General features: G+C 28.6%; 2 protein-coding genes and 1 long non-coding RNA gene across 3 annotated transcripts in view; all 3 read left to right on the forward strand.

Annotated features, from left to right (window-relative positions):
• The window catches only part of LOC136978586 (high affinity cationic amino acid transporter 1-like), a 49,922-nt gene extending 45,550 nt beyond the window's left edge, over positions 1-4,372 (forward strand). The window contains exon 14 of the mRNA XM_067274319.1: positions 4,128-4,372. Coding sequence (XP_067130420.1) covers positions 4,128-4,255 — 128 coding nt within the window. The 3' untranslated portion in view covers positions 4,256-4,372. The remainder of the gene's footprint in view (positions 1-4,127) is intronic.
• Positions 4,373-11,472: 7,100 nt separating this feature from the next.
• LOC136978544 (uncharacterized) lies at positions 11,473-12,796 on the forward strand. The gene is made up of 2 exons (XR_010881245.1): positions 11,473-11,646; positions 12,463-12,796. It is a non-coding gene; the product is annotated as an uncharacterized lncRNA (long non-coding RNA).
• A 1,563-nt stretch (positions 12,797-14,359) lies between these two features.
• Positions 14,360-26,778, forward strand: part of LOC136978587 (calsyntenin-1-like) — a 79,067-nt gene continuing 66,648 nt past the window's right edge. Inside the window, exon 1 of the mRNA XM_067274320.1 lies at positions 14,360-14,514. Coding sequence (XP_067130421.1) covers positions 14,451-14,514 — 64 coding nt within the window. The 5' untranslated portion in view covers positions 14,360-14,450. The remainder of the gene's footprint in view (positions 14,515-26,778) is intronic.

Genomic DNA, 26,778 nt, shown 5'->3' on the forward strand with positions numbered 1-26,778 from the left:
ACTCTATTCGTTGTCGTTTGCCATTGGCTAGACGGCATAGTCAACGTCGTCTGTAATGGTGCCGTGACCGACAGACGTGGAGAGGCGCTGAATAGTGTCTCATCGTGTTCAGTGAAGAATCTCATTTCTACTTGATCTCAGATGACTCGTATTCGTGTATAAAGGAAGAAAGGTCAGCAATCCAAATTACAGTCTGTTGTGGAGTGGCAAACTTCCAGAATTCCTGGCCTCGTACTATGAAAAGCGATTTCCTAAGACACTTTTCCACTGTTGTAACGATAGAGAAGCCTTAACACCGCGGCGATAAATTCGAGCGATCTTGCAAACACCCGTGTTATGTCGCCTTTATGAAATGTTGCGAAGGGCACTTTTCTAACTAGATAATGCTTGCCCACATACTGCTCGTGTTTCCTAAGAATGTTTTGGTCATGTTTATACTTTTTTGTCGGCATTCTCTTTGGATCTTTCCCCGATTGAACGTGAGTGGAATATCTCGGACGTCAGTTGAAGTCGTCGTGGAACCTTCAATATCTCGAGCAGCAGTTGCAACGGGCTTGGAAAATCTACAATATCCAAGCCTTGTTTATTCCATGCCAAGCCGTATTTCCTCGTGTATTGTAACCAAATGTGACTACTACATACTGCTCTGTATAATCCTTTCGAAATATGAGTTTGTCTGCTTTGAAATTGTTATCAATTATCTATCTTTCCACATTATTCATCTAATATTTCGTAATGATGAGATATTTTAGGATGCTTCAATTTTTTTGACCTCATATGCTACTTATAGTTTTTCTAATGCTTAATCTACAAACAGAAACGTGTTTTGATTTCAAATTTTAGTACACTTTTGATAATCCGCTTCTCAATTATCCGGCATATCGCCCGTGTGATCGTTTATGCTCTTCCATTTACATGAAAATATTCATTTCACACATTGTTTTCCTGTTTACTCGGGTTTCATTTCTGTGTACAGCATTGCGTGTCAATTTACCATATTATTTGCTTGTCTGCCTCCGAAGAGAATCTATTTCCAATGCACAGTACTGTACACGCGCACAGTAATTCGACACGTTCGCTAATCTGGCACACCTTTACGTAAGGAATGGCATTAGCGAGATGTACCGTACTGTACATTAGCAACTTCTAAGGTGTCACGTAAAGGTACGTAAATTTTTCTTGTATCATTTTTGGATCGCTATAACAATGGAATATCATATTTTCATTTCTTGTGAGCATTTTGTAATAAACCTGTTTGCGTGTTACGTAAACTCTTTTAGCCTCCAGCTTTAGACAAGATGTAGATACAAAAACCTGTAGATGTACTGTACCTTCTTATTTTAAACCAAGTGCTGATTTTACTATCAAAATCAGTTTTACTCTGATTTGAAACCGACGTGAAGCGAGTGTCAGAATATCTGATATTTATACAGTGAGATAATATTAGATGAAATATGTTAAGTTTAAAAAGAAAAGAATGTGAATATGTTTTAATAAACGGTTTATATTAAAATTACTTATTGAAAAACAAGTCATTTGACAAGTTTATAAACGTGATTTGCCTTTTAAATGCGCTATAAAGAATACTGTATATTCTCTATGCAGTTGAGATTAGTGAAAAAGATGTAGGCCTATATTTTAGTTTCATTTCATTACTTTTCATGCTGGAATATAACAGAGGGAAAGTATGGCGGCCCCAGATTTTTACATTTTTGGGCTCGGACTTGAAACGTCGAGAAATGCAAAAAAAGTTAAGAGGTAATTTCTGTGTGTGGGGGCACGATTTTGTTTATCCTCTCCTATAGCTTTTGTCGAAAATTTATGAAATTTTGCAGGGAGGTTTGTTTATTAGGTGGATTGATGCTATTAAATTTTGGTGGTTAAAGGTCAAGGAGGTGGGGAGATAAATTGGGCGTGTATTTAGTGAGGTCACACTTAATGACGATTTTACTCGTTATTAGCATTTGCAATTTTTTATAAAGCTCGTCTCTGCCCTCAAAATCAAGCTTTTTACTATTTTATAATAGTTAAAAATATAACAAGCTTTTTAATATCATAACTTATGGCGCCTCCAAATGTTGCCGGGAAAGGTAAGCAACACGTTGCTGGATTTTTTCATGTAGGGAATTTCATAAAGAATATAACAAAAGTCGAAAGCCGATTTGTAAGTCTTTTTGCGTAATTTTACTAAATAATATAAGACTTGCAAATTTCTCATACCCGTAAACAGCACGAACGTGAAAATTTCAGATGTATAGTATTATCAACATGGTGTGCCTCGTTACTTTGGGCGATTAGTTCACGCTCGGTTGGGTCTCGCGTATAAGATTAGTGAACGGACTGAAAAGGAACCATTTGATAGCCGTCTCAATCACGAAATTTGGTTTCTCGGTTTATTCCTAGGGGCAGATGTAAAATGAATGATATATACTCATCGAGTGTCTGAATGAAACGACTGATCACCGAAGCATATAACGCGATACGGTCTGACTCTTCCGTTTTAGCATCTGTCTGAACACCTGCGCTCGATCAGGCAGAACTCTATCCGACGAAATAGCTCTTACTTTAAAATATCAATGATCGCTGACACCTTGCAGTTGTTGGAAGACACACTATTTTGAGCGTCATTCATTTCTCCTCTCATTTCGCATTTGTTCGTAAGTATTATTCTGGAAAAACGTATAAATCGTATTACAAACGCTTTGAAACTCCCGGCTTCCACCATTTTGTTTACTCGAAAAATCTCTTAGTCTTGGTTGTCGATTTGTCAATCGTGCCTCCTGGTAATGACGTCGAAAAAATATTGGAAATATTCTTAATAAATTCTAAGAAATTTTATCCGGTTTCTTTATTCCAGAATCTTTTGTAGGCATGTACCATTCCTTGCGAACTACCTTGAAATTTATAGAGCTAGAATATAGTTTCGATGTTTAATGTTTCCTATTACTAAGTTGAATTATTGTTTATTGATTTTAAGGCTGAGTCATTTGTTTAATTTTAACGTCAGACGTTCTTATTACAGCCGTTCCTCGATCTTATATGTGGATTATTATACAACTACTATTCATAAAATCCCATTTAAAATATGAAAGAACAATATAATGAACGCCTTACGTTTGAATTGGTAGAACATTTGTTGTTATAAGTAAATGCTTAAAACGAATTAGGTAAGATGGAGCCATTAAAACCCCAAGGAAACGTTCGGGTCGATCCAAAATTACTGCTACTGGTGATATTGTATTACTTAAACAAATTTTACGTATCGATAGATTTCTTTCGGCGTCAAGTTTAGCTCGAAAATGGTCTAGTGATATTGATAAGAATGTGTCTACTACAATCACACGACAAAGGTTAGCAGAATTAGGCTACAAATCACGGGTTCCTAAATAAAAACCTCTTCTAAACAAAAAAAAACAACGAAAATGCCGTATGCAGTGGACAAAAGGACATTTGCAGTGGTAAATAGACGATTGGAAATGTGTGATCTGGAGTGACGAAAGTGCTTTTTGTCCGACGTTTGGTGATAAAAGATTGCGTATTTAAACCAGAATGCGTTAGATGGAAACTTCACCGATTTTCTAAGGTCGTGGTATGGGGGTGCGTGTCTGCTGATGGAGTTGGTGAGCTTTGTATTCCGAAAAACACTGTTATTGCCGATGTGTATATTGATACGGTGGAAACTTTTTAATTTCAAGTTTTGAAGAGTTATGTCCTGATGATAAATAAATTTATCAGTAGGATTGCACGTAAGGCTAAGCTTGTGCTAAATTGGTTGAAGGGGGTGAAAATTCCTCTTCTACAGTGGCTTTCAAATTCGCCCTTTATCTCCAATAGAGAACATTTGGAAAACACGATTAGAAGAAGAAAAAACAATTACTATGCAAAATAATTAATTACTTTCTACATTTTAAGCCTGTGTTAATTTCTTTCATAGCTCTTATAAACAAATTGGAAAATATGAAAAGTGACAATTTTATTAATGAATTTTCTTTTTGTATTATTATTATTATTAGTATTATTTATTGTTTAGGAAAATATACGGGTAGTATAGTTTGTTAAACATTATTTAATAAATATAAAATCGCTTATTAATACAATTTTTGAAGCTAATTTCCTATTCATTTCAGGTTTCGCTATATATTTCGGTTACGGAATAGTTAACAGTTCAGAACGTGAAACAAAATACCGTATACCTCCCGAACAAATTATCATCAACGGCGAAGGACTAGAAGATGATCCCTTGTTAAGAAGCTAATACCATTAAAACGTTAGACTTTGTACATTATTATTATTATTATTATTATTCCGAGATGTTCTAATGTTATAAATTATTTACAAATTAAAATTTAGCAAACTGTTTCGATATTAAATGTATCTTTTTATAAAAGAAAAACGATACGAAATGACTGTGATATTTAAAAAAATATATATGTGTACAGACGTTTAACATTGTATTAATAGAAAAAAAAAATATTTTTTTAATGTAAAAAGATGCGTTACAGTCGTGGCCAGTAAATTTTAAAATAATTGTAATGTTTGAAAGACGAATAAAAATAATTTAATTTAATTTTCAATCTGTTTTCATTTCAAACCGAATTCTTAAAAATGTAAATATTATATTGAATAATTGTTTGCCGAAGATGTTTCAATCGGCAAATAAAATATCGATACATAGATTGGTCGAAATATTTTGAATGTCTTCGAGCGAGCCATCCTTTTTCTACCCATCATCTTTGTATCTTTTATCATCAATATTGTGGTGAAAAAATAGGGAGGAAATACCACCGATGTTCTAGTCATTTATCATATCGATATATACAGATTTTCACTGTTTTGTAGAATTTTTCTACTTTTATCTTAGTTGATCGGTCAATCACATGAAGATCAGTCATGATATAGATTATTCTATTTCTAACAAAAAAAAAAAAAAAAAAAAATAGATATTTTTAGCAACAATGTTAAACAATAATCAACAAGATTACTTTTTTTAAAAGTTAACTTCAATTACGGACACGAAGATCGAAATTAATAATACTTATTTGTCACTTAATTTATTTAGAAAGTAAATAAACTATTAAGTAACTGAGATCGACAAAAACAGTGTATTATATAGAATAGAAAAAAAAATTTTTAAGTGTTATACTGTTACATTAAATAAGGGAATATTTTAATATTCTTAATCTAAATTTAAACATAAAAGAATTTATAAAATTAAACTTTAAAAAATTTAGAATTTAGTCATGAAAACCATAAAAAGAACCATCTGCTGCTACGTAGCTTTTCTTACTTTAAAAAACAGTAAAGTAGTAAGTTATTGAAAGATTTGTAAACTAGAAAACACTTTAAAACGTTCCGGCCCTGTAAATTTAATTTACATTCGTGTACTGACTAAAAATAAAATTTTGTTTACGTTGCGGATTCGGCGAAATTTTATATAAAATTTTAATTTCGCGAATAAAATGCAAAAAAAAAAAATTGTTTAGAATAAAACAAACCGAAGGAGAAGATTAGAAAATAAACGAGTTTAAGAAAAGTAGACTTTATTTATTACAGAAATTTGATGACATATGAAATTAATTCGATAGTTATTATTAGTTTTCGGCAGTAGACATTTAATCAAAACGAAATTAAAATTAGCAATTGAATTTAGCGCACCGCTTTCTGTAATTATTGCTAAATTAAACATCTGCGAATCGGAAGTTTTGATATTCATTTAGTTGTCAAGAAGTTGAGCAATTAGTATGAATCGAATTAACTTCGTATAATCCGCATCGAGTTTCGCTCAAAATAGAAAAGTCTCTCTCTCAAAATAGTTTATTTAATCATTAACAGATACTGATTTAAAAAAAATAGATGTTTATTAAGTTCCGCGAGTTAGAATATAAACAGATTTAACCGGGTAAAATGGTAAAGACGTTGTCGAAGTTAAATATTGTTTTATTTTTTGGAATATTCGGCTAGATATTCGGTACAATGAATATTAACGAGGAAAGTTTCGTTAGTATTATGTGGTACGGATTTGTCTCAAAAATTGAAGGCTTTACCGAAGTGTTCATTTTTCACCGCATTCCAGTACGAAGTAAAGTGCACTTCCTAGTCTAAAAATAACTAAAATGGTCGACATTTGGAGACAGTCGTGAAGAAAACAAATTATTTTCACACACGAAATTAGAGTATATTCGAATTTATTGTTAAATTTTCTTACTGTTTTCAATGCTGGGCAGATATTTTATATAGAAAGAAAGAATATCGTTCTTTGGTTTGCTTCCAAACCAAAAATTGCTCTTACTACATAAAAATTTACAAAATAACAAAATCGGATGAGGAAGAAAATAATATGCAAATAACTAGGAAGATTTTCAACGCGATTCAAAAATGTTTAAATATTTATAAGGTTATCAAATTCTTATCTGCGTTTGTTAGAACAAATTCTAAAATTGTTTTTATTCGAAATAGATCTACCCGAACACGGATTTACGAGAAGAGAGGTGGAGTGGGCCAGACCTAGCGCTTACTCGTCCCACGTATAGCGTAAGTTTAGGACGTTATCGGTAGCGTAACTAGGGAAGGCCCGAATTAGAACGTGCAAACCTACATTCACCTCTGCATCACTGGATGTAGTCACTAACGCTACGGATAAATTAAATATTCTAGGCATATATACGTGTGTATAAATGCGTTTGTCACATTTAAATTCCCTGCTTGTTTGATTTTTTAAATTTATTTATTTATAAACCGATCCTCCTAGTACTTCCTCGGTTACGCAACCGGACTTTGAGGTTACTCAGACTCCCCGATTAAGTCAGCATTAAATTTGCTTAAATCTATCAATACTCTAATATCTTACATTATATACCCAATAAATCTTTAGGAGGATGCAGAAAGAAAACAATATTTTACTATCTGAGGTACAGTACTCCACTTTACTAAAGCGGGTACTTCGGGGGTTGTGTAGCGTGCGGGTACGCCTACACATCCCCTAAATCCGCTCTTGTATACAGTATAAGTTAAGATTTTAAAGCATTGAGCGTACTTGGACACCTCAAAATCACAATATGTATAAAATATTAACATATTCGGGCTCTGAGAGTAGGGGATACTTGTTCGCACCCCTCGAGCCGCAATACTCTTATTTATATAGCGTAAGCCGGAGTAGTAAGACACTGGGCTTAATCGGGTGGTAAAAATGACGGTATAAGCCTCGTATATTCAAAATAACTCGTGTATATATAACGTTGAGCTCGACAAAACAAATTTTTTCATGATTGTTCTTTAACATTAACGCGAGAAGTAACCATCTGGTAACTATTAAATTCCGGAAGTACTTATAAGATAAGATATTTCTGACGAATGTTTCAATTTATTATCAACCTACCTTATCCTCACCGTCTTTTCGACGACATTTATCTCATTTATTAATAACGCGGCTGGTTCTGTAACAAACCTTTTAATAACGTCATACACAAGAAGTGAATGAAAATTTCTCTCTGCTTTTTTTGTAAATCTTCCGATGACATTTATTCTAAAAAAAGTAAATTACCGTAATTTAATATCGAGATATTATTTTATTTAAATATTTAAACTGATTTTTTAAAATATTATTATTATTAAATCGCCATTATCGTTTAAGAGATTATAAATACTGTACAGTAAGTATAATCGTTTTATACATTAAATAATTTTATTCTAAAGAAAGATATTTAATTTTTTTTTTTGGATGAATTTTCCTGGAAACAGAATTTCACGTGATCTAATCTTTTATTATTACGTCACACAACTTTTCTCCATCACGTTTCCTGTAATTGTCCCTTAGGAAAAGTATAAGAAAACGTGATCGAAGAATTTTAAGTACGATTTTCTTAAAATATAAAATGACATTTTTATAATAATTTACAAAATTCGATTCATTTTTCTTCTTTATTTATTTATCTACTTTTATTTTTTTAAATTTTATATCTCTAACACGACATAAAGTGCATTTATTAAAGAAAATTAATATTTAAAACTAATTGAATTGTCAAATCTATTTATGCTTCTTTTATTTTTTAATTTTTTTCTCTAAGACGATTAATATTTTAATCGCGTAAAATAGGTCAGGTAAACGTACTAAATAACCGTAAGAGAAGACAAGGGAGAATTCGGAAACGGAAATACACTTAAATATAAATTAACACGTAGGAAAAATTTTTATAGAAAGATTTCATTTTATATTAAAGAATTCGGGGAAGGGGGAAAAGTTAAAGAATAATAAGTAATTTGCATTAGTTTAAATACTTCAAGTATGTCACGAACGAATAGCCTCATTCGAGAAAATGAGGCTAGAGAATGACGAGTCATGTAGAAGAATACAGTTTGAAACATTAAGAAGAGCCACTTTAGTAATTGTTGAGAGAAATTTATGAGATTGAAAATGTAAAGGGACTGTAAAACGTTAGCAGAATTGAGTTGATGCATTTCAATTAAATAAAGAAACTAGCCGAGGAAAATTTTCCTATTTTTTTCTTCCTCCATCATACCTACGATGAATGACGTTTAAATATATTTATAACGTGTAATCAGCTGTATAATAATATTGTTTTCGTTACAGTAATGGTATTTTAAACGTAATCCAATTTAGTTTATAAAAAAACTTTTACAAGAGTGATAATCGCTAGTTTAAAAAAAAACATGGGAATAACTGACATCAATGGGAATTTACTTCAACTGCTTGGAACATTTGAAGGAACTTTTTATATAAAACCTACTTATTTTCTATCGCCATTGCTCACGAAATAGCTTCATTCAGTAATGCTTCTAAAAAAAAAAAAAAACAATAAGGAAAAAATTCGTTATTTGGCCATAGAAAGCAAGAAAGATTTCTGTTTAAACTTGTTACGAAATATATAAATTGTATTTGTTCCATAAAATCCTACAAGAGTCGTAAAATTTGATGTAATTTTGCCAGGGAAACTTTAAATAATTTGCGGTTATATTTGAGCTTTGTTGCATAAACAATAATTGTGTAGTTTTGATAGAAACCACAAATTAATTCCTCGTCGTCGATTATGACGAACTTCAACGTTTCGGCTATAGAAACGACTTTAATTAATGGTAACATCAAGGAATGAATTAAGTTATATAAATCATAAATGTTTACTAAACTGAATTAAAATAAATCTCACACCGTAGATTAATTCGAAAATGTAAAATATAAAATAATTAGGATACGAGATAATTGATTTCGACATAACTCTATTAAAATTCTAAATGGGTCACACAAAACTCGCTATTCTTGTTACGTGTTTATATAATTTTTTAAAATTTTTATTAAATGTTTTTTTTAAAATAAATTAATGGAAAGAAAAATTTTTTAAATATAATTTACGTATATAAAAACTTAAATATTGAGTAGAAGTGAAATAGTGTCAACAAGACCTACTTCGTTCTATTCAATTGTTTTATTTCGTCCCCTAAAGGACAGTTCGTTTCCTATTAATCTTTCATTATTCAAAAATATCTGCACACATTTTCTTTTTGATTTTTCTAATTTCTCGAGTGGGTGTTTACTAAATAAATTTAATAAGAACGGTGCCAAGTTAAATACCCTTAAGCGAGAAAAAGGCTAAGGCTATCTTATAATCTGTATTTATAAATATATTGTGCTACAACTAATCATTTTTTTAAAGAAAATTTTCGAAAGATATTGCTATGAAATATTAGTGGAGAGTTCTTTCTCCTTTATTAGATCCGATGTCTTTGATAAATAAACTCATAATGCAGATTATTATAAAAGAAAAATAGGAAAGGGGTGGAAAAAAACACGAAGAAAAATATTCCATAGAAATTTGTTGTTTATACTTTCTACAAAATTAAAAAAAAAAACGTTAATTCATACGAAGATTAAAATATAATCTGAAATCCGGATGTAAAACTCCACCAAAAAAATACCATTAATAATGAATTTTGAAAAATAATAGCGGAAATTACCAGAAGTCGAATTTAAAAAAGGGGTGAAAGTCAATAAATTGATACAAAGTTTTGAAAAAACGAATTAATTTTTTGAAAACATTTCGACTATCGATCGAGAAGTTGCTGTCAAAAGACATTTTTAAAAGAAAACTTCTGTTTGTTTCATATCTTAATTCACTATGCTTCAGTAAATAAACTTCTACCTTATTTCAATATCGAATTTTCAATAAATAAAATATTCGATTCGAAAATAAAAAGAAATAAATAAAATTCACTTTTTACTTTCCTCAAAATTTATTTAATCTACGGAATAACATATGTATACTGTAATCATTTACTTCAAAAGTTCTCTACAATAAGTTGATAAGAATCCATTATTAAATAAAAGTTAGGATCATTGTTAAAGAAGGAAAAGGGGGAAGAAAAATTACAAAAGTCTTCAAAAATCATTTTAAAATATTCAAATTCAATTCATCCCCCGATAAAAATAAAAGAGAAAGTTTGTAGCATACAAATCTTTCTTTAAAAAAAAAAATGTATAAATATGCTTAAAAAAATCTATATTTATATGCTAAAAATTGGAAAATTTTTTAGATAAATAAAACAAAAAAATAAGTATTTTTTAAAAATATTTTTAAATACATAAAATAATATAAATTTGCTGTTTAGAAAAGTAGAAATGAATTCTTAATGGAATAATTTAACATGATACAGAAGAAAATCTATTTCAAATCTAAAATAAATGAACTATAACAGACATTTTGTGTATTATATTTTATTAAAAAAAAATAAATAAAGTTTGGTATAAAAAAAATAAAATAAAATAAGCGTAAGAATCATTTTTTAAAATTCAAAATGGAAGATGATCTATCCTGATTTTTACACATTGAAAAGCATTGTGCTGTAATTGCAAAACAGTGTTCTGTTTACCGATTTCACTCCAAAGTATAAATTATTTGTTTCTAGAAAGAAAATTTTTTCTTATATATATATATTTTTTGTCCTTAAGCTAGGTCAAACGTACCTGTTTTCCAACGAAGTCTAATCGATTTACAATTGTTTAGGTCAGCGATAACATTTTGGTAGGAAAATTAATTAATAAAGTAAGACTTGAGCTTAAAATAAATATTTAAACTGTTTTAATTATACAACAATATTTAATCTATCATTTAGAAATTTTAATTGGTTTAATTGTAAATATTTCACACTGTACAAAACAAAATTTAAATTAATGTAGGAATTCGATTTATATATAGGAATTCGATTTATATATGTGTGTGTGTGTGTGTGTGTGTGTTTACGTGTATATAAATTCAGTGATTAATTTAAAAAAAATTAACTTAATAAAATTCTTCAATATTTTTCTAATTACTTCTTTCTAGATAAAAGTTAACTATAATACGATTCTGTAGGGCAGTTTTGAATTTTTAAACTACTTTGTCGCGTTACTAAATTTTCAATCAGTAGAAGAAATTGTTATTTTTGTTTGTTTCTTTCAAGCAATAAAAGAAGAAGAAGAAAAAAGGATGTTTTGTACGTACTTTTGTTTCTCAGACGTGCAAAGTCCGTGTAACATAGCAGCTGTCCGTGTCTCTAGTGCATTTGCGACAAACTCGTATAGTCATTCATCTTGCAGGAGACACTTTTAACTTTCCTGCTATTTCATCCGAAACAAAATACCCCAAAAATTTCACGTATGTAGGTGACATTTTGAATCCTTGAATATATCCTCCAAATAAATATTTTCTACTTACATAAAAATTTCATATTTTATCTTACTGTAGTACATCCTTTACGACATTCTATATGTGCTCTATCTATCTTACATCTTGGCCAGTTTAAAATTTATCGGTGTCTGATTCACGACACGTAATTTTAATTATTTTATAAACACAATTTTCACGTCTAGATAGATTTAGATATCTTCTAAATCATTATGCTAAGCTGATTGCCTTTTATAAATGCAAGAAAATTCAAGGACGACGATGATAAAAAAGGTAAATTACTCCTACGTATTCCACGAAAAGTTGTACAGTATTGGAGAGATTTAGAATTGTAAAGATTTCTAACTGAAATTTAATTTTGGTGATTGACGTATTACTTTATGGGAATAATACGTGTCAATTTAAAAATTTATCCACGCTGTTATTAATGACAAGACAGCTCACTCTCTATAATAAGCGCAATTGTCACTCCTACTTGCAAGAAGTGATTACATCACCAGTGAATCAACAATTGGCATCAAACTCTTTATATAAGAGCCCATGCCGAAATTAATTATAATAACATTATTTAATAAATCAGTGTCACACAAAGATGTCATTAATCAAACATAGTTTTAAAAACGAGAATATTTTATATCAGTTTTGCTGATAACGAAATGAACTTTTTTTCCTTTCTTTTTATATTTTGACTTTAAAAAATTTCGATCTCGATTTTCGAGAATAAATTTCCTCGAGTTTCCATAAAAAAATTATTCAATAAGTTGGAGTTTTTTTTCTTTTTCTTTACTAGAATATGTTTGAAGGAAGAAGCAGATTGTGGGGTCATTAGCGCCATCAGCTACAGTTCTCTTTATCGCTTGCCACAGACATGCAACGTGGGAATAATACAACATCCATTGACTCCCTGCGGATAATAATCGATATCGCCTAGCTTACACCTTTGAAGGAAGTTCAAATTACTGATATCAATAGCGTATATCTTCTATAGTATTCGCGTTTAATCAGATCAAACTACATCTTAAATATTGTTTCCTCCAGCGAATCTCGAGTGAAATGTTACAAAATAGATTTTGATAAAAAAAAAGAAGAAGAAGGAATAAAAAAAAAAACTTTTCCAGAATCCATGTAACATCTGCTTGTGACAGAAACAGATGACGCCTACAAACGAATCACAATCTTTCATTACTTGTGTTAGCGCCTACTTTTCTCTCTCATGGTTTCTTAAAATGACATACTATTGCATAAAGTAAGTGATTCTACTTTTACCACTTTATTACTTTTTAGTTCTTTCTACCATTTTGAATTACATCTTCATCTTGTAAATCGATTTTAAAATACTTAAACGGGGATATCTACTTCTGAATTACTATTGTTTTGTTAAATATTACATAAAATTAAGATTAAAAAAAATATTTTTAATCTAAAAATAATGATTTAAAGTTTGTTTTGATGTATATATATATTCCCCCCCCCTTTCAGTGCGCTTTTAGTTAGAGAGAACAAAGTCAAGGTCGGCAAAAAAGTATTTTTCTTTCTAAATTTTATAGATTAAAAAATTATATTATTATTTAAAATAACTTTTTATTGTTTAATACCTTATAAAACATTATTTTTTTATAGCTATTGCATGGTTTTATATTTTTTTTCTTCCGTGGTTTTCTATCGTACAATTCCCAATGGGTTAAAAGCAATCTTATACGGTGTAAATTGTTTTCCTGGATAAATTGCAAAGTAAATATGTTATCTATTTTTCTGTTTTACTTTTTAATCTCTTAACGAAGATTCTAATCGTTAAATTATGTCTATTTATTAAAAAAATTATTTATATACATAATAAAGAAATTGAAAACGATATTAATATGACAATATAATTTACCAACCGCTGTGATTTATAAAGAATATATTTTAGGAAAAAGGAAAAAAAAAAGAATATAATTATTTTAAAATTTCGAAAAAATTACTAAAACAAATTTGTTTTTAAAGAATTTCGTGCCAAAATTTAATGCGATTTCATTGTCTCTCTTGAAGAAATTAAAAATTTTTGAAAATTTTTAAATATTAAACTTGTAAATTTACCGAAAAAATAAAAAATAAAATAAATTATATCGAACATTAAAACTAATTCCACTTTCACAATTTACGTTACGGCAATTTTTACTTTATTGTTACTTAGAATAATTACTTGACTTATATTAAACCGTAAAAAATCAATAGTGTAACGGTTTTAAACTTAATTTAAAAATATATATATTTATTTTAAAATACATTTTTCCAATTTTAAAATTACAAAATATATTTCCGTAACGAATTTTTAATCGGTACAATAATAAAGCGTTTCGTGTATTGTCGATTCATTCATAAATATTTCATGTTAGCTTCAATTAGAGAACTTTCTAATCAAACTTAAATAATAATTTTTAAAAAAATCTAAACTCATTTTATTTCTAGTAAATATATATTTAAATTAATTATTATAATTTAAATTAATTACGCTAATTAAAAAAATAATAATTATTATTATAAATTTCTGATTAAGTTTGATTCGTGTTATTTATAGATACGTTTAATTAATACGTTAGAAAATTAATAAAAAGTAAATTTTTAAAATTATTTTATAAAATACTTTTATTGATTGAGTAGCGATAGCTCGGAGACGTCATCCGAGCTCGTCACGTGACCCGCGATGACGTCTTCGTTGAATCACAACGCCTCGACCTCAGTGCTCACAAGTCTCCGAGTTGTTGTAGCAACCACTTCGGTCTTCCGTTTACAGTTAACATGAATTATATTTTTACCGTCGTTTTATTAACGGCAAAAATCTTCATTACTCTTCAAGCGAAAGGTAAGAACGTGCGGTTTGTGTATTATATAAAAATTTTATTTTTTTTCCACATTTAAAAAATATAATATATATATATATATACACACATTACAATACATATATATGTATACACACACACACACACACATATATACACATATATAAACGCGTGGTATATTAGGCCTAACGTCGGCCTTCTTCGATGCCTTTTATTCGGGTCTTTCCACTTGTGTTGGCGCGGAAAATCGAATTAACTTGATTTAACCGAAAGGAAAAAATATCTAAAATGCCATTTTCGATTATTGTACAAATGCGCTTAAAAAATGGCATTGTTTTAAACTTATAAAATTCTTATTTTATCAATAGAAAACAATAGAAAAAATGTAAGAAAAGAAGAGGAAGATGCGGAGCGATCTGCAAGAGATATAAAAATATAAAAAAAGGAAAATAAAAAAGAAAAAACGCGCAATTCAATGCAATCGATCAATTCGAAATACAGTTTTAATTTTTCATTCTTATTTATTTATTGTATAATCAATACTTGAATTTCCTCTTTTTTTCCCATACGTGTATTATTACAGTATTAATAATATTAGACAATTCACAATTGTACATAAATTAACTTAAAATCTTGTTGAACGAATCGAAAATGCTTTGAATGATGTTAAATTTTAAATTGATTTACTGAAGTGGAAAGAATCCAAGTTGTTGAAAATTTATCCAGGAACATATTGATCAGTTTAAATTGGAGCATAAAGATATTTTAAACCGATTCCTCTCTTCAAAATCATTAATCTTTATATAATTAATGAGGTATATATAGCGCAATTAAGTCTCTCTCTCTTTTTACAGCTTTTAAATATTTCAATACATCATTACAAGTTTTTCATGTCACAATAGCATTCCCCCCCATTTTTTTCCTAGCGTCTTTTAACTAACATTTAAAGGTGTACATATTATTTAAATTTTGTCATAATTAATAGAATGAATGATTCATAAACAACCATTTAATTCATTTATGTATATTTATAATATGTATAATTACACAATTGTTCTGTGATTATTAATGGATTTGGTTGTGGAAAGCGTGGGTTTTTTTTAGAAGATATATATTTGCCTGCGCGAATGTAATCACGTTAGGCATTTTTGTGCATATAATTACTAACAGTTTGTTGGGATATAAACTTGTCATCGCTATCCTGTCAGATGCAGATGCCCGTTTATTGCCGCCTGGCGGAACTACTAAAAAGGAATGCTGGGAATCGCAAGTAGAAGTAATAGAATTCGCTTATTCAAAGAAAACTGAAATCCGAGTAGGGTGTTCCCTCTAGCTATGTCTATCTTACAACCAAATAAATAAATATATAAAAGAAAATATTCAGAAGAAATCTAGACTTAGGCGAGAAAAACTCTGAGAAATATCGCATGTTCGGTTTTGTTTTTTTTCTCTTTATTCCTAGTGTTATAACGGAATTCTCACATAAACACGCCATTTGTATCGTTACAAATTTCAGTTTTGTGCGTTTTTTTTCTTTTCCTTCTTCATCCGAGAGATTGATGACGGTAGGTTGAACATTGTTCCATCGCTGTTTACTACGTAGTCTTTTTTTTTCGAGTACAGGAAGTCAGGTTGGAGAGCCGAAGACTTTTGTCGACAGATGGAGACAGGCCTTATCACTGTACCATCTGTCAAAGTCCAGGTGCGAGTAGGTAGACCACGTCCACATCTGCCTCGCCACACCTGCCCGCTTTAGGTTGCCTAGGTGGAGATGGCCTATTTTGTTCGCGGTGAAAACGGAACTGATACGTTTTTTTTTTTTATTTATTTTAACACTAGAACTGTTCTTATTTCTGTAATAATTTCTGCATAAGAATAAGCTAATTTTATTATTTCAATCGTTAAACGAATTGCGGGTCGATTACTTATAGATCAGAGAACTTCATTTACATAACTCAGAAATTCAGCACGAATTTGTGTCTCCTTTTATTTCCATTTGTAAACCGAACATATGTTTTATACTAGTTGCCAGTTGCATTTGTTTTGCAGATTTTGCTGGAAAGTCAGGACTGACAAGTAGACTAAACTTCTTTTTATACATATATATATTTTTCTCTAACAATAAATCGGGTTTTTTAATAATTAGTTAGAACGACGTTAAAGAAATATGTTACATATATCATTTAATTACAATAACGAATTAAAATTGTTTTAGCGAAATAAATAAGTAATTAAATTAGAAGTTCTTAGACGAAGGAAAAAAACCAAGATCGTTAAATTTCAAGATGAATATTTCAAAGCTGTTCCCCGAACTTTTTTATCTCATTCTTTTATCATCACTTCCATAATTAAATCTTTTGGCAAATATTTGCTCTTTGGGAGAACTTAGACGGAAGTTCTGCGCAATTAAATAAGTTTTTATATCAATTTTTTAAATACTAAAACCTCATAATATAAATGATATATAATTTTAAAACTAGTTTTTAAGATGATCAATTCTTGAAGTAATTTCATTTCTCGGTAAATTAATACTGTATTTTTCTTATAACTGTACAGTACATAATCTATTGAAATTGTATAAAATTTAATCAGCTCTTTGATAAATTACAATTTTATAGTTTAATTTTAAAAACGATTAACGTTATTAATTTAATAGTAATTTGTTTTTTGTTTTTTTTAATGTTATTGTAAGTAATATCCTATGGAATTTATTTGAAAAATCATGAAAACAATTAAGAAGAAAATTGATTCAACATAGTTTCATTCGTTTAATGACGTGGAATCTTATTTATTTAATCAAACGATGAATACAAAATGGTTCAAATATAGTCGAAACGTATGCTAAATATTAATAAGTAGTAAATAATAAATTCGCAGGATGATTAGATCTACCGTAAGAACGTTTATTTCATTTTTTTCACACTGTAATAAGTACACACTTACTACAAAGTGTATATAATTGGCCTATATGTCGCTTATGAACATACTTATTAGGCCTTTGCATAGATGAATTTTAACGTATTCCATATTTTATATACGTGTTTTTAATTCTCTGCCCTGTGATAAATAATTCTCAAGGTCGTTTTTTCAAAAACAATGAGTTTTTTGTTGTTATATTTTTAAGGCAAATTATTTAAGCCGTTATTGATTTTTTTAAATCGAATAGAGAAGTCATTGCGAATTAGGAAACGAGTTCACTAGTCCAAGAACACTCAATAAATAATTCTCGAGATAAATACGGGCCCACTCGCAGGTTATAAGTGATAATCGCACGAAATGCAAAATTTAAAACAATAGATTACATTGGTTACTCAACAAGCTAAATCGCTATCGTCAATGTCCAACATGGCCGCTGTTGAGGATGCTATTGATTCGGTACTTAGCTTCGGACAGCCTGGCATTGACAGAGAATATATCCGGCGCCTCTCGGGGAAAAGTTACCTACATCCAATAAGTCAATAAATTTTCATTTTATTCTTACCGAAATGCGAAATGTTATTTGGTTTATGTCGTTTTTTATAAAATAAAAAATATTGAAGTATTCTTACAAAGGCTCGATCGATATAATTAAGGAACTTTTATGAACACTTTTCTCGTCTCTAATGAAACTATCATGTAAATTTTATCCTTCTCTATACTCCTTTTATTCTCGTACGCATCTCGCGTACCGTATCCATCGATCGGTCACAAAATTAAGCAAAGGAGATGGGTCGTCGAACCTCAAAGCCTTTTATGTTTAGTCTGGCGATGCACCAATACCTTCACTTAGAACTTTCTTAAATTATTTCTTCTATTACACATTTAAAAGAAACGTGTCAAGGATACGGACTATGTATGTAATCAGTCTAATAGAATATTTTGCAACTATGAAATTTTGCCACCATCGTGCTACATTATTCTATGGATAAGAAACGTGATCCAATTTTTATATTGTACAGTACCCACGAAACTTTTTCATACATAGTATGTCTATGTTACGCGTCCGATGGTTTTTCGAATTTGTTTTCTCATACAAGTTGGAAATAGAACGTTAAGTCAGATTACTATTTTCTTTTGTGAAGCAGTCTGTTGTCCCTGACAATTCCTGATATGTAAGAAACTTGATTCACGATTTCCTTCCTCGTATTATTTTTCTATTTTCGGTTATAAACTATGATTAAACCGAAATGAAACAGTCGAAATTACCTTGGTAACATTGACGTCATTTACCAAATTAAACCAAAAAAATTTTTTTATGGATTAATCCATCACGGAAATGGACAAAGTTATCAAGAAAGTTGAAACATTTAAACGTAAAATTTGGACGTAAACTTCTCGCGGGTATCGTAAATATGGACTTTTTGGCGACATCACCCCTATTTATCCCATAAATTATCGAAGTTTGGCTAAATCAGAGATTTCTGTCCATTCTTTCGAAACATTTTTATCAATTCGGAAATTTAACGTCGATGATCTATTGACCATACAATTTTGTCGAATGTAATTGAAGGAAAGAATTCATTATCGTAAAACGTTTCGCTCTATCACTAATGTTATTTAACATAGATTTTTCGATATTATTTTCCGCTAAAAATTGGGTATTTCGAATTAAATGATTTATAGTTTTAAATCTCGATATAATAATTCCCTGTCAAGGACTCCTATCAGCAGCCTTTTTGTAACTCATCGCGATTAAGTCAAACGGTTGTAGTAAATTATGGGTCAAGGAAAATTTTCCGACAGTTTTCAATCTGTGCTTGAATTATTAACTAGTATTTTATTTGGTCTGCCGTTATATGTATTTTGTAATATACATAAAACCGAATTCGTACTGTTTCGTTTCGAACGTAATAGAAAGTTATATCGCAGTTCTGTTTATAGATGCGTTATTCGAAACCGAAATAAAATTCATACATATCACAATGAATTTAATACTTTTTAGGTTTTTCTCGCTGCTTCATTTTCCGAAACCGGTATGGTTTCACGATGACGAGAAAGGAAAGAGAACAATGACCCGACCTTATCTGTTTCTCTGTGATTAAGTCTTTCTTTTTTTTTATTTCGAAGAAAGAGCATGTTTATTCCCACCTATTATCTCTTTAAGTGAATGGAATTTGACCTCGACGATTATTTTAATTTTTACTTAAAAACGTTAAGCCGATTTGACAACATTCGGTCTGTATTAAGTCGTTTCATAAATGAGTACCGTATCTGATTACTTAGTTCCATTCATCCATTCTAGCCTCGTTAATGAAAAATTAGGTTTGCACATGTTATTTACATCTTGTGTCATATCGAAAGTAAATCCAATACATTTGTATGTAATAATATATTAAATAAACACATATGATACATATATATTGAAGTTAAGCGACCGTGAAATGCTTGGGTGTGGTTATGTCACACCCGGATGTGTTGCCTTAGTGATGATACTTGACCTACATCTTCCTACCATCCCATTGTTTTTATTTTTAACTGTATCCCCGGAGAAATCTCATAAACAACTGCGAGAATAATTTTAAATTGTGCCGAAAATTTTCACTAATGTGTCATTATTCCATTTTATTGACAGTTAACTAAATAAACTCTCCTTTTTAATATTTAAATTTTGTTATAAACAGTTTTGATTTTAAAATTTCATTAATCAGATTTATTATTTTAGAAAAATGGAAGAAAAAGTGCTTAGCATTAAATATAAACTACATATAAAATATATTTTAACTTGAGTTTTAAAAATAATAGCTATAAAAAAAAGGTATGTACAGTACAGTACTGTACATATAATCAGAAAAGATAATGGAATGTAAAAAAATTAATAAGAGTAAAGCAATTTTATGAAATGTTATAGGCTACAATATTAATGAAATTTACTTCATGTGATTTTTTTAAAAATAATGTTTAAGGTTAAATATTTTAATAATACTTTGCTTGATAAACGATTTACCTTTTAATTTATTTATATCTTAGTTGAATTAGGGAATTTTGGAATTATAAATAACTAGCTCAATTATTTGAATTATATGAATAATAAACATGAAAGTTATTTGAATTCTGGTAATAATTATGTAAAATATAGTAACCGAATTACAGTGTAATGGTTCTTGTTGTACCGAGATGTTCGGATTTATTTACAAACTTTACAGTTCTTGTATTTAAATTATGAATTATTATTTATAAACTCCAAATGTAAAGTTAAATTTTTAATGACGCGGAATACTTTCTTTTTAAATAATAATAGGTCTGGAGAAACTTAAGATAAACCGAGTTCTACATTTTTATAAGATTTTGTTTTAGATTTGCAGTGGTTTTAAATGAAATAAATTTTATCTGAATGCTATTTCTTCTAACATAAATTCTTTTACATACAATGCAATCTTAAAAAAACATATACAATTGTTAATATGAAGTATGTTTTTAAAAATCAATATTTTAAAAATCTGGTTGTTTTCGTAGGCATTTTCATATCTTTTACTTTTTTTATATTAAATTATATTTTATTCCAGCAACAGTGTAGATTAGGACACTATCCATTTATATCACTTCTCGAAAATAGATTGTTTTTATTTAAGTGCTTTTTTTCAATCCCTAGTCCATTAATGTTTTTAAATACTAATATTGTCAAAATAAAAGCAAAATTAAACTTAACTTTACTCTAATTTTCTCTCATCACAAATGTTTTGATATCATTAAGTATTATGTTTATTAGCACTTAAAGTAAAAATGATCATTGATTTTTAGAATGTACCGTATACGTATAAATAAATATATGAAATTTTGATTTTCTTTATGAATGAACTATTAGTAAATTTTAAAAATTTTATTTTAATATTGCATTTGTGAATATTATAAAATATAAATTGAAAATTTGATTTCATTTTTAAAAAAATTAGAAATGAAATAAAATAATAAATATTGTAATTTTTGCAGAATTTTGCAGAATAAATTATAATGAATTTACCGAAAATTAATTTTACTGATTGATATATAATAATCAGGGATTTACCCAGAAATTTCTGAGTTGGGTCACCTGCATTGCTGATGACTTGCATAGACTTAATGTAAAAATGTACCAGTCCACAATCACTAGCAACACATTATTGTGCAAGGAGCTATAGCATCAATATGGCAGCTTCTTGCATGTTATATGCAAGCCCTATGCAAACCAGTGGTATATATCAGGGGTGGCCAACAAGTCGATCGCGATCGACCGGTCGATCACCAAGCCAATTTTGGTCGATCGCTAGTGATGTCTTGAATTAATGTATTATATTTGTAACCGAATGCAACTGTATGCATGCAGTTATGACTCGACTCATAAAGTGCACTTCGTACTGAAACAGTGTATAAACATAGTATGTATTTCAGACTTCCCCTTCTCCACTTAGACTATGCCTATAACAACAAGTCGATCGCGACACATTTTTATGATAAAAAGTAGATCTTATGTGCGCAAAAGTTGGCCACCTCTGGTATATATGACAATCCTCAATAAAAAAAGAAATGGTTGAACAAGTATTGAACTTTATTCTTGTTTATCTCATGGGTATTCATGTGGCTTAGTCTGATTCGTCTGTTTTCTGTCTCATCCAGTAGTCAACTACATATGATGTTCTTTTTTATGTCATTTACTTTTAAAGTCAAATGGGGCATAGTGAAAATAGCAGAGAGTGATGGCTAGAAGAGTATTATTGTAGAAAGTGCCATTCCTTGCCACCTCTTGTGGCTACATCACTGAGTAATGCAAAATATGAAAATTATGAAATATTGGAACAGTTTGCAGGTAAATAAACAATTACATATCACAAATAAAAAGTTATGTTATTTAGAACATCTGAAAAATTTTAACACCAAAAATGAAATATTTTTGAAAAATTTTTTTGTTGTTAAGAGTTTAAATGGACACAATAAATATGAGATTTAAGGCAGACATTTCTATACATGTATTAGTTTAGATATAAGTTTATGATTTTGTATCAAAATGTCAGTTGTGGAAACATCTTTCCACAACTGACATTTCCACTATTATTCCTATTGGATTTTTCAAAAGGAACTTAAAAATATAATATAATTTTAAATAAATAACAAATTTGAAATATTTCAAATAATCAACATCTTATTGCCTGTAGCTGATGCATAGTTATTTTCCAAAATACTCGATTTTTTTTTTTGTATTTTATTTTGTATGAATCAGAGTTATTTTGGACTTTAAATTGAACTACCGAAATTAATTTCTAATATTTTAAATAAATATTAGAGATTCTGAAGTAAAGATCTTATATCTTGTTATATCCAAAATATCCAAAAATTTTATACTATAAAGTATAGAAAATTATTGAAAAATGTATTGATGCCAGATAAAAATTGTTTATATTATGAATTTATCCTAAATACATAATCAGCTGGTTAATTCATTTTGCTTGATGATGTTATTTTCTTTAGAAATTATTCATATTAATCATGTAGTTTGTTATGAATTATTGAAGATATTACATGATTGTAATATACATTTTTTCATTGGTTCATTTTACTGTTAAATAGTCTACACAAAGAAAGGATTAATATTTCCAGTAGTTCATTCATTAAAAATTTAGTATTATTATAATTTAAAATATATTAATTGGTTTTCAGTTGAAATTATGGATAATGTGTAATTATTATAATTTTTTATTTTATATATGTATGAATAATTTTATTATGTATCTTTCTACAGTAAAATTATCTACAAAAATCAAAAAAAAAAAAAAGTATAATATTCATAGTAACATACAGTTACTTAAATATTTAATTATTCAGATGTAATTACAAGATTAATAAATTATCTGAATTAGTTTATAATGATTTGAAGATTATTAGGCAAATTATTGAAAGAATTTTCTGCTAAAAACAATTATAATTGCTTTCTGTTAGCGATTTTAATGATTATAAATTTTAATTTAGATTTATTTGAAATAAAATTCAAATCTGCAACTCTTTCCTTATGACTATCTTACCAATTATTTCATTGAAAAAGTCTAAGGCAGACATTTCTATACATGTATTAGTTTAGATATAACTGACATTTTGTATCAAAATGTCAGTTGCGGAAAGCTCTTTCCACAATTATCCCTACATATTTTTTGAAAGGAACTCAATTATTTGCAACATACGTACAGTATATTATTATTATAAATATATTGTAACATTTATTTTATTTTAATTGTATTTTAATACATATTGAATGAAACAAATTATAAATCCCCCTTTACATGAAATATCTTGAAATATTATCTTCAAGTAAAGTATATAAATTTACAAAATGATAAAATTATCAATGATATTATAGAAAATATAGTATACAGCATTTAACATATGTAGAATTATTTTAAAACAATACTTTTCAAATACTGATTGAAAGATTTATGAGAAAATCCCAAAGAAAATTTTAAATATAATGTAGCAATAGACATATATTAATATTAAATGAAATATTCATTAGTTATTAAAACGCATAGGCTAAAAATTCTTTGTTAGATTATTTTATTATTGCCTTTAAATTATTATGTTTAGTTTTTATTTTTATAAGTAAGTCCCAAAACTTTAAAAATATAAAAAGAAAATTTTATGTAACAAATGTTTTTGGTTGTTTTAAATCCTTTTCATGTTATTTTTATATAGAGGAATCGAAATATATATATATAACTCTAAATACATTCTGTAAATTAATATTTTATAGACTATATTTATGTTTAAACTTTACATATACTTCTATAGTTGTTTGATATATAAAATTTATTTGCTGGGTTTTTAAAGAATTTTGGGCTATATTTTATTTAAACAGAAGATCCAGTTGAAGATATAAGTTGTTATTTCTGATTTGGAAATTTAAAATTTCTTACTGTAACGTGACAGAAATTGTTTCATAATATCTTTGCATATATAGTATATTTAAAATTGTTTATAATCATTATTTGGATTGGATATTTATCAGTTGCATTTTATATTCCTTTTATTGTTCTGAAATAATAATTCCATATTATTTCTTCTAATAAATAAATAAATTCAGATATTTAGGTGAAAAATTCAATTCTTAAATGTTTAAATTTACTGATTTGCTAAGAGATGAATTTTGTGTCTTGATGATTTGCATTGTATTATGCAATTTATTTTTTTATTTTTAAAAAGAAATAATATAAAAAATATGTTATTTTTTAAACAAAGTATTTTTGAAATGGCCTATAATTAGAGTTGCCACATGTTCTGATTTTTTGGGATTTGTCCAATTCTGAAAACTTTGTCCTGATTAGAAAATATTTTCCAGAATGTCCAAGTTGTCCATTTCTATCCAAAAATATTTCAGTTCATATAAAAAAAAAAGCCTAGTATGAACTGTAGGAAGTAAGTGTTTGTAGATGTCATACATGTATGTGCCACTTGTTCTTTTATGCACAAGCCTTTAGTAATCTGCCATGCAACTGTCATATTCTATTGGTCCTGTATATTGTTGTGCAATGGCTTCAGAACCATTGATGGTTTGTGCAATCATTTACAATGAATTAATGAATACATCAGGCCATAGTCTAGCTTCTTTTTATTTTTGACTCTACTGTTCTGTGGGCACTACATTTTTAATCATGTGCATCATGGATTTGATCAAGCCCACAATGAGGGCATCTGGGTTTTCTAACAAAAACTATTGGTTTAGCTACTCTATAAAACAAATGAATAATTAGATATTACAATTTTTGTGTTACTACACAATTAAACTTTTAAGGCTTATCACACTGACTAAATTAACAATGTCCCTATTTCTGGTTTTGGACTTATGACAATCCTACTTGTAATGTAATATATATGAAAGCTTATATATATGTATATGCTGTACTATCTAAAGCTCCAGCATTATACACTTTTCATAATGCTTAAAATATATAGTAACAATCTTGTAATTGGATACAATTTTGTTATATCTGGATAATAACAGCATAGGAAATTTTGAATGTTTACATTACATATGAATAGACTCCACAGAAGTGTCAAGAATATGTATTATATACAAAACTGAAACCCAAAGTCTAAACTATCAGATTATTATTTTAGCTATTAACCAGACTAGAGGTGGGTGACATTTTTAAATGGTGGGCCAAATAAAATGTGAGTGCCTGTACAAAGGCCAAATTTTCTAGGTTTCTATCATTAATGAGCCAGACTGGTTAAAATGGGTAAGAAGAAATATTGCATTTAATGGTTTCTATATGTTGACAACAATGTATAGTAAGAAACAAAGTGTGAGTGTTGTAGAAAAGCTTTTCTAAGAATATTTCTAAGCTTCTCACACAAGGAAAAATGGGTTGGAGGCATTGGGGTATGGTTGGGGAAGCATTGGGTATAAGTTTATGAAAACAAGGAGGCAGGTGGCTCAAAAAACGTCTGGGAATCACTGATCTAAGACCTGCTTCAGGTTACAATTTGCTTCTGCTGAGAGAATTTCAAGGTTAGAGTGTTTTTATTTGTATATTTTTATTCAATTTTATTGATGATTGAACATTTTAGTGCTCATAGAATATCACTGATTTATCTTATATTAAACTTATATCTTTAATGTATCATGTAAAGCTGGTTTTAAAAGCCAAACATGTTTGTTATATAAAATATTTTTGCTTTATATTCAGAATTAAAAAACTTTTGTATATTTTAGTGAGGTGTTCAAATGTAGTGGGAACTGGAGTTTAAACTAATGGGAATCTTGTATAACTTGGTAATAAAGCCAGTAATACTCAAGAGTTGACTAGTGTTGGTTTACTGGATGTGTCAAACTAGCCAGATTACCAAGAATGTATGATTTTGTAATAACTATTTATGATAATTGCTTATTTTGTCAGATGTCTTTGAATCAAATCCATCTAATGAACAAAGCAATAACCATCTTTGTTGTTGAATCCAAAATGTTTCAAAAATATTTATATTGAAATTAAATTTTGGCATAGCTTATAACATGCCTAGTCAATTTTAAATATTAAAGAAACATTTAAAACTTTAAATAATATAAATACGAATTTTAATTTTACAGAAAAATATTCTTAACTTTTAATATTTTTTGAAGCAGTTAAGCTTGGCAAAATGGAATATCTGAGTATTATTGAGTTTTATTGAGAAAATGAATAGAGCTAGGAAAATACAATTTTTGTCAATTGAAACAGCAATTCAGAAGGAATTTTTGATATTTTAATTCATTTTAATATATTTTACATTGGTAAACACATATGGTTATTGTTTGAGCAAATGCAATATTAATTTAGTGTTTGAAGTCCTAGTAAGTATTATCACACATT

This window comes from Centruroides vittatus, unplaced genomic scaffold (genome assembly GCF_030686945.1).
Source record: "Centruroides vittatus isolate TY-2023 unplaced genomic scaffold, ASM3068694v2 contig_546, whole genome shotgun sequence".
Classification (NCBI taxonomy): domain Eukaryota; kingdom Metazoa; phylum Arthropoda; class Arachnida; order Scorpiones; family Buthidae; genus Centruroides; species Centruroides vittatus.